Raw genomic sequence first — 11,357 nt, 5'->3', positions numbered from 1 at the left:
CTCCCTTTTAACGGGAAGAAACCTTGAGCAGAACCCAGCTCGTATGGAAGGACCCATCTGCTAGATGTTGGCTTGGTAGAGAGAAAGAGAAAAGAGAGAATAAAGAGATAGGAAGAGAAGCAGGAGGAACAAGATGATACATACATATGTCTGGGTAAAGCAGACATGCAGCATGAGTTCAAGATATAACAGATGCTTGTTACATGACAGATTAACAATGAATAAAAACAATGGATAGAGTTAGCATTCAAAATATTTATTCTAGAAAGGTTAAGTGGGCATACAGAGTGCACATAACGTCACTGTTATAGGGGCAGAAAACCGTCAGTGACGATAATGTATGAATATATGAGGTATCATAAGAAGGCTGGATATTTATGCATGGCATTCCAGTAGGAAGAGATAAGTGTAAGCAATGAACACAAGGCAGGCTGATGGGGTCATAACCACAGATGAGACGCATGCAGCTCCACAGATGACACACACACAGATCCAGGAAAGAACTGAATTCAATCCATGTGCTACACTCTACCCAGTCGGCCTGAAAACTCTGCACATTTATGAATGACATGAAGTAGCATCAGATACCACCACACTGCTGTTGTAGCGTGAAGCGCTGGCAGGACTGACAACAAGCAAACACTACACCACGAGGCCATGCAGAATTTAATCCCTGTCACCTTTTGTCACCGCTGCGCTGCGTGTTAAACAGTGTCATATTCAGCTGACCCAGGCCGGGCGTAGGTGTTTGCGTGCGTGCACGGCCAAACGCTGTACAGCACGCTGGCAACAGGTAATGGAGAGACACGCTAGGTGTGAAATGGAACCCGAAGCCCTTGAGACAGGGCAACAGCGGGATTGTGACACGTTAGAATCACACATCCACTGTAGCTCAAAGTAATTTTCCTGGGGCCGTTTGAGCAGCATGGTTTGAGTTATGAATTAGTAATGGGCGGCTGACACATTTTTTAAATGCGACCCTTGCACGAGGCTCGGCATCTGTGTGGCTGCCGAGCTCCTTGAGGACACAGCAGCTTCATGCAAAGACTTTAATGAGGCAACTGACATTTTAACTACATTTTGACATCCGTTATTTAGTTACCTTAAACACATCATATTATCATACGGTGCAAATACAATATAGTAAATAAATAAAAACAATTAAAACCAAATCTTACACCAGAAAATAGTTTGCTGTTTTCTTTGTTAGTTGTGGCACTGAATCTCTATTGTTGTGGGCAGCATTGTTAACATATCTTGATGTTAAGCTTAGATATCAGTTGACGTTAACGGATGTGTCTACTTCAGGAACAAAAAAACAAGTTGTACCGCATACTTCGGTTAAAGATTATACAACAGGATATGTACAGCTAGCTTCCATGTGTTTGATTTCCACCTATATTTATAATGTTAGGTCTCATAGATGGGAATATCCTTTTTCTCTTTTCTCTTCACACCAACCCATTGTTGTAAAATGACCCTCCTCTGCCCCAGTAACTAATGGACCCAGTTTGACTGGTTTCTGTTGAATGGGCTGAGCAACCAATACTCACATTTCACAACAAGAAAATCACCACAGAGACTTAGCAGGGCCAACAGTCTTGGGAGGGAATCAGTAAGGCAGCAACACGATGAATAGCAACACCAGGAATCAACTTAAGCGGAAAGGTGCAAATGGAAAACTTGTCTTGCTGCTCTCAGAAAGTGTTTGTTGCAGAGACATAGAAAGTGACACAGGACTGGCGCAGAGACACAAATCAAATACAGAGCTATGCAAAATGACAGCAATAAATACAAAGAAAACCCCACTACTAAAACAAAAAGTGAGGAAGAAATAAGCCAGGCAATGGAGATGCAAAATAATCAAAAAGAGATGTGCACAAGACAATGAAGAGAATACAAGGAAATTATCACAATGAGACAAAAGCAAGACGAAACAACCAAAAAGAAAAGTAAGTTCTTCAGAAAGGAGATTCAAAACAACCACAAGGTGAAGAAAAAGTACCACAGGGATTCAAACCATTTCAAAGAGAAGCAAAATGTCTACAGAGGAGAGAAGCCTAGCAAGCACAAAAAGAAGCAAAAATCTGATTCACAAAGACAGATGGAAGCGAGACAACAGCACAGACAAGCAAATATGACCACAAATCGATTCAAAACGACTACACAGGGAGGCAAAATTAAGCATAAATGACTACAGAGTGACACAAAATAACCAGAAGTGCAAAAGTGATGCAAAGAGACTACAAAACATGCAGCTGTGTCATTTGCTGTTGTTTTAGTTTTTGAGTCAAGATGTCTTGCTCCTATGTAGGACGTTTGGGAGACCCGTTTACATGTCCGTGTCCAGGCACCTGCTCTCTGTAGACCCGCAGCATTTTACATTTTAAACAGTTTATTTGCTCAGTTATTTATTATAAAAGGGTAGTTTACTATTGCCACCAAGCTTTAGGTAGGAATCTTTACAGAAAATCGTGCCTCTGTCCGCCGTCCATCCTCTTCAGCAGTTTCCAAGCCAGCTCCTGAGTCTGAGATGCTCAGCTTACAGATTCCAGATTCCATAGAGGTTCCATGTTTGTCGACCAGTAACAGTAATTAGATGCCGAGCATTTTCACCCTACAGAAAGGGTAACAGAGCTCCATTAAAAGGCATTTCACAACAGATTATGACTGTGTGATGCTTTCAACGTGAAGACCTGCACTTACTGCAGCTTGGGTTTCATTTACCAGCGCCAGCTGCCAGAAAATTGCTTAGTTTTCCAAGTGAAGGAAGAGATGAAGAATCTCATCTTGGGAGTAAATCCGCCAGTGGTACCTCAAGGTTTCCCACATACCAGAAGATCCAGAACCCCAGGCTGAGGAAGATAAGGAGTGACCCAGAGAATACAAGGAAGTCCCAGAAACTGAGGGGGGCAGCGACTCCAACCAAGAACAGGATGAGTCCTACTACATCCAAGAGGATGGCAAGAAAGAAAAACAGCATGCAGCGGCCAACACAGGTGGTAAGATCCATAGCAGCAGCACGTAACCAACTTAGAGCGCTGAAATGATTTACGGCTTTACCAGTTTATCTGCCGGATATGAAAAATGTTGAATTAATTTCCGAAGGAAGGCGCCTATCCTTCCTTGTGCTGCCGGCGAGTTGTGGTGGGACTGACATGAGAAGGAAGAGTTTAAACACTCAGGTCGCATTCCTTCCAGTATCTACATCTCACATTTTTTTCATGACACCCGCTGACAGAGGAAAAACAAGTTTCCTAAGTGACAGCAAGGGTTTTCTGGTTCCATCCCTGCATGGTGCTTCATTTCACAAACATATACTGTTATACTGTTGAAGCACTGACACATCCAGAGTTGTAGGAAGATTTGATTTTTGGCATAAACATATTTTTTTTTTGGAGCAATTTTAAATAAAATAGGTGGAGAACTCCTGGGGTACTGTTTAAACTTTGAAAAGTTAACATTAAAAAGTGCTGATGAGGAAAAATCTGCTTCCTGGTAGAACACTGACAAAATCTGAAGTAAGAAAAGGCACAGAAATAACCTTGCGCTTTGTGTAACTTACTGCATAGACGTTGTTGTGTTGTTACCAGGCACCACAGAGAGAGTCAAACAACAACTACATCCAATTAAAACTTTATTTCCACAAAAAAAATTAATAATTTACATCCTGCAAGAATATCCGCACGTAAAAATAGAAATTTGCTATGTACACGTTGAAGACCTTTTCTTTGTCTGTGCATAGCCCTTGAGTCTACTGTGGATGCAGGGCTTTTCCCTGATTAAGAAACAGTCTTCACTATTCATGTAAAAAAAAAAAAAAAAAAAAAGAAGAAGAAAAAAGTGACATTAGTTCATTAGCTCTGGATTTTCAGTCTGTTGGAGTTTTTGAAAAGCAGCCAAAGTGGGAGTCCATCTTTCGAGTTGCCGGGAAGCCCAGATGTCACCTTTAAATAAGAGGAAGAGAAAAGGGAGTTTTATTTACTGGCACTTATTAAAACCAGTTTGATAAGGTTTATAAGACATAGATGATCTGAAGATTTCCTCTTTTACTCTAGAGAACATTAATCATTTACAGAAACTGTCTTTGTAGTGAAAAATAAACCAAAGTAATGCTAGAATTTGAATGGATTATAAAATTAACAGTTTTTATGGCATTTTAGGGTGTTGAAAATATAATCACATCAAGTATAAGGCATAATTGAAAGTAATCATGTGTATAAAAGCAACTGTTTCCCAATTAAATAACATTTCTTACCAACTCTACTTCTCATATTTTAGTGGTTTTTGTTTAGTGGAACCACTGAACCAGCAGTATAAATTTGACAGTCAAACTAAAATTAGTTTTAAAGTAATTATTCATCAGTCTTTTCGTTTTTTTATGTAGTTGTTTTACAACGTGACAAAAAAGAAAAATATCTAACGATGATAATATCTTCAAAAGTCTTCCTCTGTCCATCTAACAGATATACATTTTTTACTCACAAAAGATAAAGAAAAGTAGTAAATCCTGACAACTGAGGCATTGCCAATTCCGCTCCAAATAATTACTTGAACAATTAACTCACTGTTGTTTGACTAACCGCAGGCTTATTTAACTAAAACTATACTCCTTTGTTAAATTGCTGTGTAGAGTTAGAAGGGCATAATAGTGGTCCAAGAAGGAAGCCCTGAGGCACACCACACTAATTGGGCTTTGCAACTAGTGTCAACATCCTGGCAAACTTCAAATACTTACTAAAAACTGTTGAAAATATTATGAGAGATGGTGTAAGAAACATCAGCGAAATATGGTGCGAATATGTGTCTTTCTGTCAAGAGCTATATAATCTTATTAGAAATAGGAGCCAGACATTATAGCTAGATATCATGTTGTCTTTCAGGTTAAGGCCACAGTGGTGAAGTGTTCTTTAGGGAAACAATATTGACAACTAGGGAGAAAATTCTTTAGCATATTCTTAAATGTACATGCTGGGCCTCAGAAACATGAAGCATTGGTAATAACATTCAAAGGAAGTAACACTTTGGTTAATCATGACCATTGTGGTGTATACCTACGGTTGTCTGGGGGAACAGACACTATAATTTTGTGAAATATACATATTTGGGCGTGCTTTCCAGGATTGAGATTAAATGACAATTATAACTTTCATGTCTGTGTAAAAACTGTTAGCCTAGTTTAGCATAAAAACACAGCAAGGCTTCTAGCTCCGCTCCGTCCAAAGTTCATGAACATCCAATATTTGTATAAACTGTACATAAACAGGAATGCGTTGTAACTATTTTTGATAAACGCAGATTTACAAGTGATAAAGTCATGAATCCAACATGCACTGTAAAATCCCAAACTGCCACGAGGGCAACACTTAGACAATCTTTTGAAGTTTAAAGGGAGTCAGGTGAGATATTTCCCACTGCCTTAATGCTAAGCTAGGCCGATTGCTTTGCTTTTCAACTGAGTACTAAACATCATACTAAAGAATAGTTGGCTATCAATATTTCCATCTTAGCCTCATACTGAAAGCAAATAAGTCTGTTGACATATTCTCTCACAAGACTGCACAAACACTTCAAGTAATCCATTTACCAACTCTAAAACTACACAACGTGAGTACATCTACAGATGTGGCAATAATCACTTAATCCTGAACCTAAACTGTTTCCTTGTTACCCAACCGTTTATGGCATCGTTTAAAGGCACATTGTGAAACTCTTGTTTGCTATACACCTGAATGTTTTACAGTTCCAACACAAGGTATGGTCACATTTGAAAAAAAGTCTCACTTTATGACTCATGTCGATTGAGGAAGGTGGCTGCCACAACAGCAATGTTGTCCTTAGGTGGAGGCCTGCGTTGACCAGAGGAATGTACACTGATAAAACCCTTAATATCATGAGCTCTCAGCCAGGGCGATGGCCAGTATATGGATATACTGAGGTCTAATTTCTTCAGTGCAACCACACCCACCTGCAGTAGTTTAAACCAAAGCTGCCTGTAAAACATGAGATAGAGTTCCAGTTCCATTCAAGATACTAGTAAGAGTTAAGCTTTGAGAAGATAATGTGTTGGAAACAGGAAAAGTTATAAAAAAAGTTATAATAATTTTCTGAAAATTATAATACGCATCAGAAAATAACATGGACAAATTTAAATAAAATTCTAATTGTGCGACAACTCCAGTTTCCTTCCATAGTGGCATTTTAAAGTTGCTATGTGAGTAATGTCAGCTGTTCATGCATTATAGTATAACACCCCTAATAGGTTAATTTATTGAATATTAACATTAACCTGACGAATCTCAAATCACGGAGCTTATTATTAATATTAATACTTGGAATCAGCATTGCTATTTTTCACATTATGTTTTTGGGATTGTGACATTTTACAGTTGATATTTGTTTGTGGTGTCTTGCTAAAACAGTACATTCTTTGATAGAGATCAGTATGTAAAATACTTCTATACATACTTCAATGCTTTCTCAATGCCTGGATACATTTGTAGCCTCAAAGCTCTTTTTTTTTGCATTTGTTTTAGCTGCTTATTTGCGACCTGAAATAGTGAAATGTAAATGCAGTTTCTTATTTACAGCTGTCACTGGAAACCCTGTAAATGCAGAATAATTTAAACTCCAATTAAAAAATGTTGTCTCCAGTGTTGGGACCGTTGAATTCCCAGAAACAATGGCTACCACAACCTCAGCTGTGCCTCTCAACACTCCTTGGTTTTACATTTAAAGTTACAACAAAGGACTCTGTCTCATTGTTCTGCAGTGTTTGCTCTTGTGAATACACACAAGCAACTCCATATCTCAAGATCATTAATAGCTAGGTTAGAAAATATAGGAATAAGGGTATGGGCCATTAGAGTTAAGCTACCTGAAACTATAGGATGTCAGGAGTGGGCATGAAGCAGACTTATATATGATCCCTGCATTCAGTGGCTGAGTGAAGAGGCCTGGCAGTAACTATACCAACCTACCGCACTCCATTCTACCGGATCAATAAGTGCTGCTGAGTTCCATTAAAATGCAATTGCGCCTTTTGGCCCAAAGGGTGTCTGGCTTGCCACCCCGGTTACAAGCAAACTGACGGCTAAAATAATGCAGAACTGTGAAGGTGAGCAGAAACGGTCAGGCTCATTAATTAAAAGCAGCCACGGGCCACTGAAGATCTTTTCACAGCAGCCGAAAAGAAAGGAAGAAAAAAGGTTATTATTACAAATATTCATGAGCGGAGTGCCAGGCAGGAGAGCTGGGGAGGGGTGTGGGTGGTCAGATTGAGGGTGCCCATTCCTCAAGACCGGCCTCCCTGTAGGTGTCATCTGATCTCTGACAATAATGCGAGACATTTCATAATTATGGCTGCGGTGAGAGCGGAGGGAGGCCTCCCGTGCCAGCAGTGGAACACAATGAGGATGCCAACACTGATGATGAAAGAGTTACAGCTGCGGTGGTGAGAAGGTAATGACAAGCAAAACAACAGCAGACTGACAGGAGGGATGACAGCGGGGCAATGTGCTGAATATTTATAACATTCAATTATGACTGTTTGTTGGTTCCACAGGCCCCTGACTTTCAGAGGATCATATATTTTTCAGAGGCTTGCTTTAACATGAGGGGAATGGAAGAGCTTATAGTGTCAGGAGATTAGGTGGGTTGGGGGATGGCTTTTCAAAGTGGCTTTTCAAAGTCTCCACAGCACTGAGCGAGTTACAATAATAGACTCTAGACAGAGAGGATGTTGAGGTGGCCCTGGGTTAGAGGAGGAGGAGGTGGTTGAAATACGCACCGTTTCATGTCACAGTAGCCTCTCTGCTTTATCGCCTCCTGCCTGCAGATTCACGTCTGAGCTCTTCAACACCCCCAACTCCAAGTTTTTGTCAGCTGGAGACGCGCACTCGCTCCCGGCATCAAACCCTCCGTTGTCTTGACCCGACCAAGCGCCGCAGCCGTCGCCGCCGTCTTCCCACGTAATGCGAGACTGCACCGGGACACACGCAGTCCCGTTCATCTCCTTCCCGCTACCCATGCTCTTCTTCTTCTTCTCCCCCGCCTCCAGCGACTTCACGCCGCCAATGGTGAACCTCTCGGACAGCTTCCTGGCCCAGTGCGTAAAGTTGAGGTCCAGGGAGTTCGCCCTGTCGTCCGCGTACAGCCGCACGTTCCCCGTGTACCACAGAATCCACCACACCAAGCTGAGGAAAATGATGAGCGAGCCCGTGAAGATGAGGAAATCCCCATAGAATCGTCCGTCCACGTTGAGGTTGCCGAAAATCCCGACGAGGAGCACAACGAGACCGGCGCCGTCAAAAACCACGGCGAGGAAGAATAACGGTGCGCAGTTCCCCAGGCAGCTGTGGGCCATGCCGGAGCAGAGACGAGAGCCGGAGTAACGGCGCAGAACTGCTAAACTTGTTTTTCAGGACGCACATTTCCCCACACCGTACACCTGTATGGTGTTCACCTGTGCGTAGGCGCCGCCCTCATTCCACGTCACTATCAAATTGGGCTCCCAAGGGCCTCATATCAGCATGCTGCCTTCAAATGCACAGAGTAAATCGCACTTCCAAACACATGGAGGATAACTTTTGTGTTAAACTAAATAAGTAAAATATAGGGTTCGCCTTAGTTTGGTGGTGGGAATACACCGTGAACATAATCCAGGAGAAGCACTGCAGGGGAGGAATATAGAAGTTAAGGCCCTTTAATCCAGTCACAAGTTCAGTTTTTCACTGAAGAAACAGCCGTGTGTGAGGTATATTCTCTGGAAAACACTGCTGTTTAGTTATTAAATCTGGAGAAAATTTATTATTATTATTATTTTTCTTGTCCTGGGAGTAGATAAATATTTTAAAAGGAGTCAGACTAAGTTATTAATTAAATTAGAAAATTGACTAGAGGTTCTGTCATGGTGTTATCCATATTCCTCCGGGCAGAACATGGCTTCTGCGTCCACAGTGCAACACGATGCTCTTTTTGCACTTTGCTTATAAGTTTTTTTTGCTTAAAAACCTTGCACAGGAACAGTTTCACCTCAAGCATGAGTAAAGTCATTCTGTTTTTGATTCTGATTGCCCTCACCCGACTCAAACTGTGTCATTATTTTTCTCTTTAATCACAAAATGAATAATTTAGCTCAGAATTCTAAGCAGCTTTTATTAATGTGTATTAAATTGTTTCATTTACAGTTACCCACGCAAACCTTTTTGTCCTACTTTTCTATGCAAATCGAGTACAAAGCATTAGTTCTATCCAGTAACAAGATGACTAAAACAAAAATGTTTTTTGAGGTCAGCTGTCTATTAAATATATTATGGCTGCACAGTGCTGTGAGTGAGCTGTAATTAAAGTTTAACTACCTGGCCTGCATTACCTCTATAAATTATGCAAATCTCCCATTGGATAGGACAGTTATTTACACGAAAATCTGGCTCCATGTATGATTTGGGTTTTAAAATGTATTTCTTTGCAATAAAACATGACCTCTGATGCAACAGGTGGCAGTTTCGGCGGACAGAAGGTGGAGCAGGGGCAACATTAGCATATTTATTCAGTGTTGTTTCGCCGAGAGCCACTCTGGCTCTTGAAGAAATGTCTCGTTCACAGTCGCACTTCACACCTGACACTGCCCAGCACAACCACGGACGGCGAGCAGATGCACTGGAGCATCGTGGGTGGGGTTGAAGGCCTTGTTGAAGGGCTCAAGGGTGGTAATGGGAGAAGCCAGTTTATTCATTTACCCCAGATTTGTTTTGTTGAATGTGTGTGGAGCGTGGGTGGTGTCTCCACTGGGGCAACACCCTGTCAAAGGAAAAAAAAAAACACCTATTTTTCTTTTTAAACCACATTCACTGTTGTTCAATGACTACTGTTGGCTGAAAATCGCACAGATCCTACACATAGACTCTCATGTTAAGAATATTTTCAATTCTAATAGTTGATGCTGCAATGCAATCTGAAAGGATTCCAGGAGGGCTTGCGCTAATGTGTTTTCGTCATGTGTATTTTTCTTTTTCTTTCTTTTTTTCTTTTTTTTCCCCCTCCAGATCTCTAAGGCAGCCAATTATATCTGGATATTCTTGCAAATGCAATGTTTCAGGAACTTCTCAATGCACTGGCCATGCTTTTCACGGAGAGGGACCTAGTAAGCAACATGTCTGATTTCACTGAGAGGGTAACTGATCATTTTGCTGGTTTAAAAGAGAGACAAGTAATATTTCAATGTGTATAATGTGATTTAAATAGTGAGTTATGTGATTACAGTATCACAAGTGCAATGGATGAATTGTAAATGTTTTAATTCAGCTCCCTTTTTTTGGATTTGCTGCAGCTGAAATGAAATGTATGTGTACAGAATTAGATTATTGTTATGAGTCACTGTATTTCTCATTCATTTTTAAATTGTTTATTTTACATCCAAAGGTGTTGAACCGTAGACTGTATAAAGATGGACGCTGGGACAGCTCCTCAAAAGTGAAACCAAAGCAAGTAGAGCTCCCCCTGGTGACTGGCTGCAGTATAGGTCATAAGCTCCACCTCCTCCATGTTAGTGGATGGGACTTCAAATAAATTGGATGGTTTCAGTCATTTTAGGTAGTTAATATAATAGTGATGAATATTCAAGTGTCATTTTTTTCTGAGAAGTTTCGTTTTAGTTAGTTATTTGAGCTACAGAAACAGGATGTGACAGCATGATCACTACAAGTTGCCATGCCAACCGCTCTGTGAACCGGTCCCATAACATAGGACCGAGAGAGCTGGAAAAAATAAATAAACAAGTACAGTGTATAATCTAATTTCCTAATAACTGGTGGAAGTAGAGCACAGCGCAATAGTAATTAAACAAAAATCGGGTCATCGATGGTTCCACGTGGCTCCACTCTCAGACCGTACTGCACAGACTCTGGCTCCAAAATTACAAGATGCCGGTGCCCATATCCCCTGGAAAATAGTGTCAGTTTGGCCAGTGCAAGGAAGTGGGGATATTGTCCATATTTATATACAGTCTATGTCAGCCACCTAACTGATGGTATTACAACCTGAGCTGAACATCAAAAACTCAAGTTGGTTCATTTTCAAACTGAACTGGTCACAGCAGCACTGCCCAACACTGCCAGTATTCCCTGCCCTTATAGATTTTAGGGTTAGGAATGATACATTTTTGGGTTTCTTTAGCACCACAGTTGGTGAAATATAGCTACCATAATGCACCAAACTGGCTTGTAGCTGGAAGAAATAAATTACTTTCACTTGACCCTGCAAACATTTTCAGTTACTAGGATTATTAAGTGTAACAGCTGAAAACTATTCCATGTCTGCTTATAGTCTGAAAGGTCACACGAGCCGAGAGTAATAGA

At 40.8% G+C, this 11,357-nt stretch overlaps 1 protein-coding gene across 1 annotated transcript; it reads right to left on the bottom strand.

The window, feature by feature from the left end:
* Positions 1–3,611: 3,611 nt before the first annotated feature.
* On the bottom strand, positions 3,612–8,704 carry LOC311504878 (uncharacterized protein). Its single transcript, XM_084568213.1, has 2 exons — positions 7,790–8,704; positions 3,612–3,947 (listed from the first exon to the last, which is right to left on the bottom strand). Exon 1 carries the CDS (start codon positions 8,363–8,365, stop codon positions 7,799–7,801), a length of 567 nt encoding a protein of 188 aa, XP_084424339.1. The 5' UTR covers positions 8,366–8,704; the 3' UTR covers positions 3,612–3,947; positions 7,790–7,798.
* Between the last annotated feature and the right edge of the window lie 2,653 nt (positions 8,705–11,357).

The sequence above is a fragment of the Chelon labrosus genome, assembly GCF_963514085.1.
Source record: "Chelon labrosus genome assembly, chromosome: 19".
Classification (NCBI taxonomy): domain Eukaryota; kingdom Metazoa; phylum Chordata; class Actinopteri; order Mugiliformes; family Mugilidae; genus Chelon; species Chelon labrosus.
Note: the sequence above shows the minus strand (reverse complement) of the source record. Positions and strands in the feature narration are given on the sequence as shown.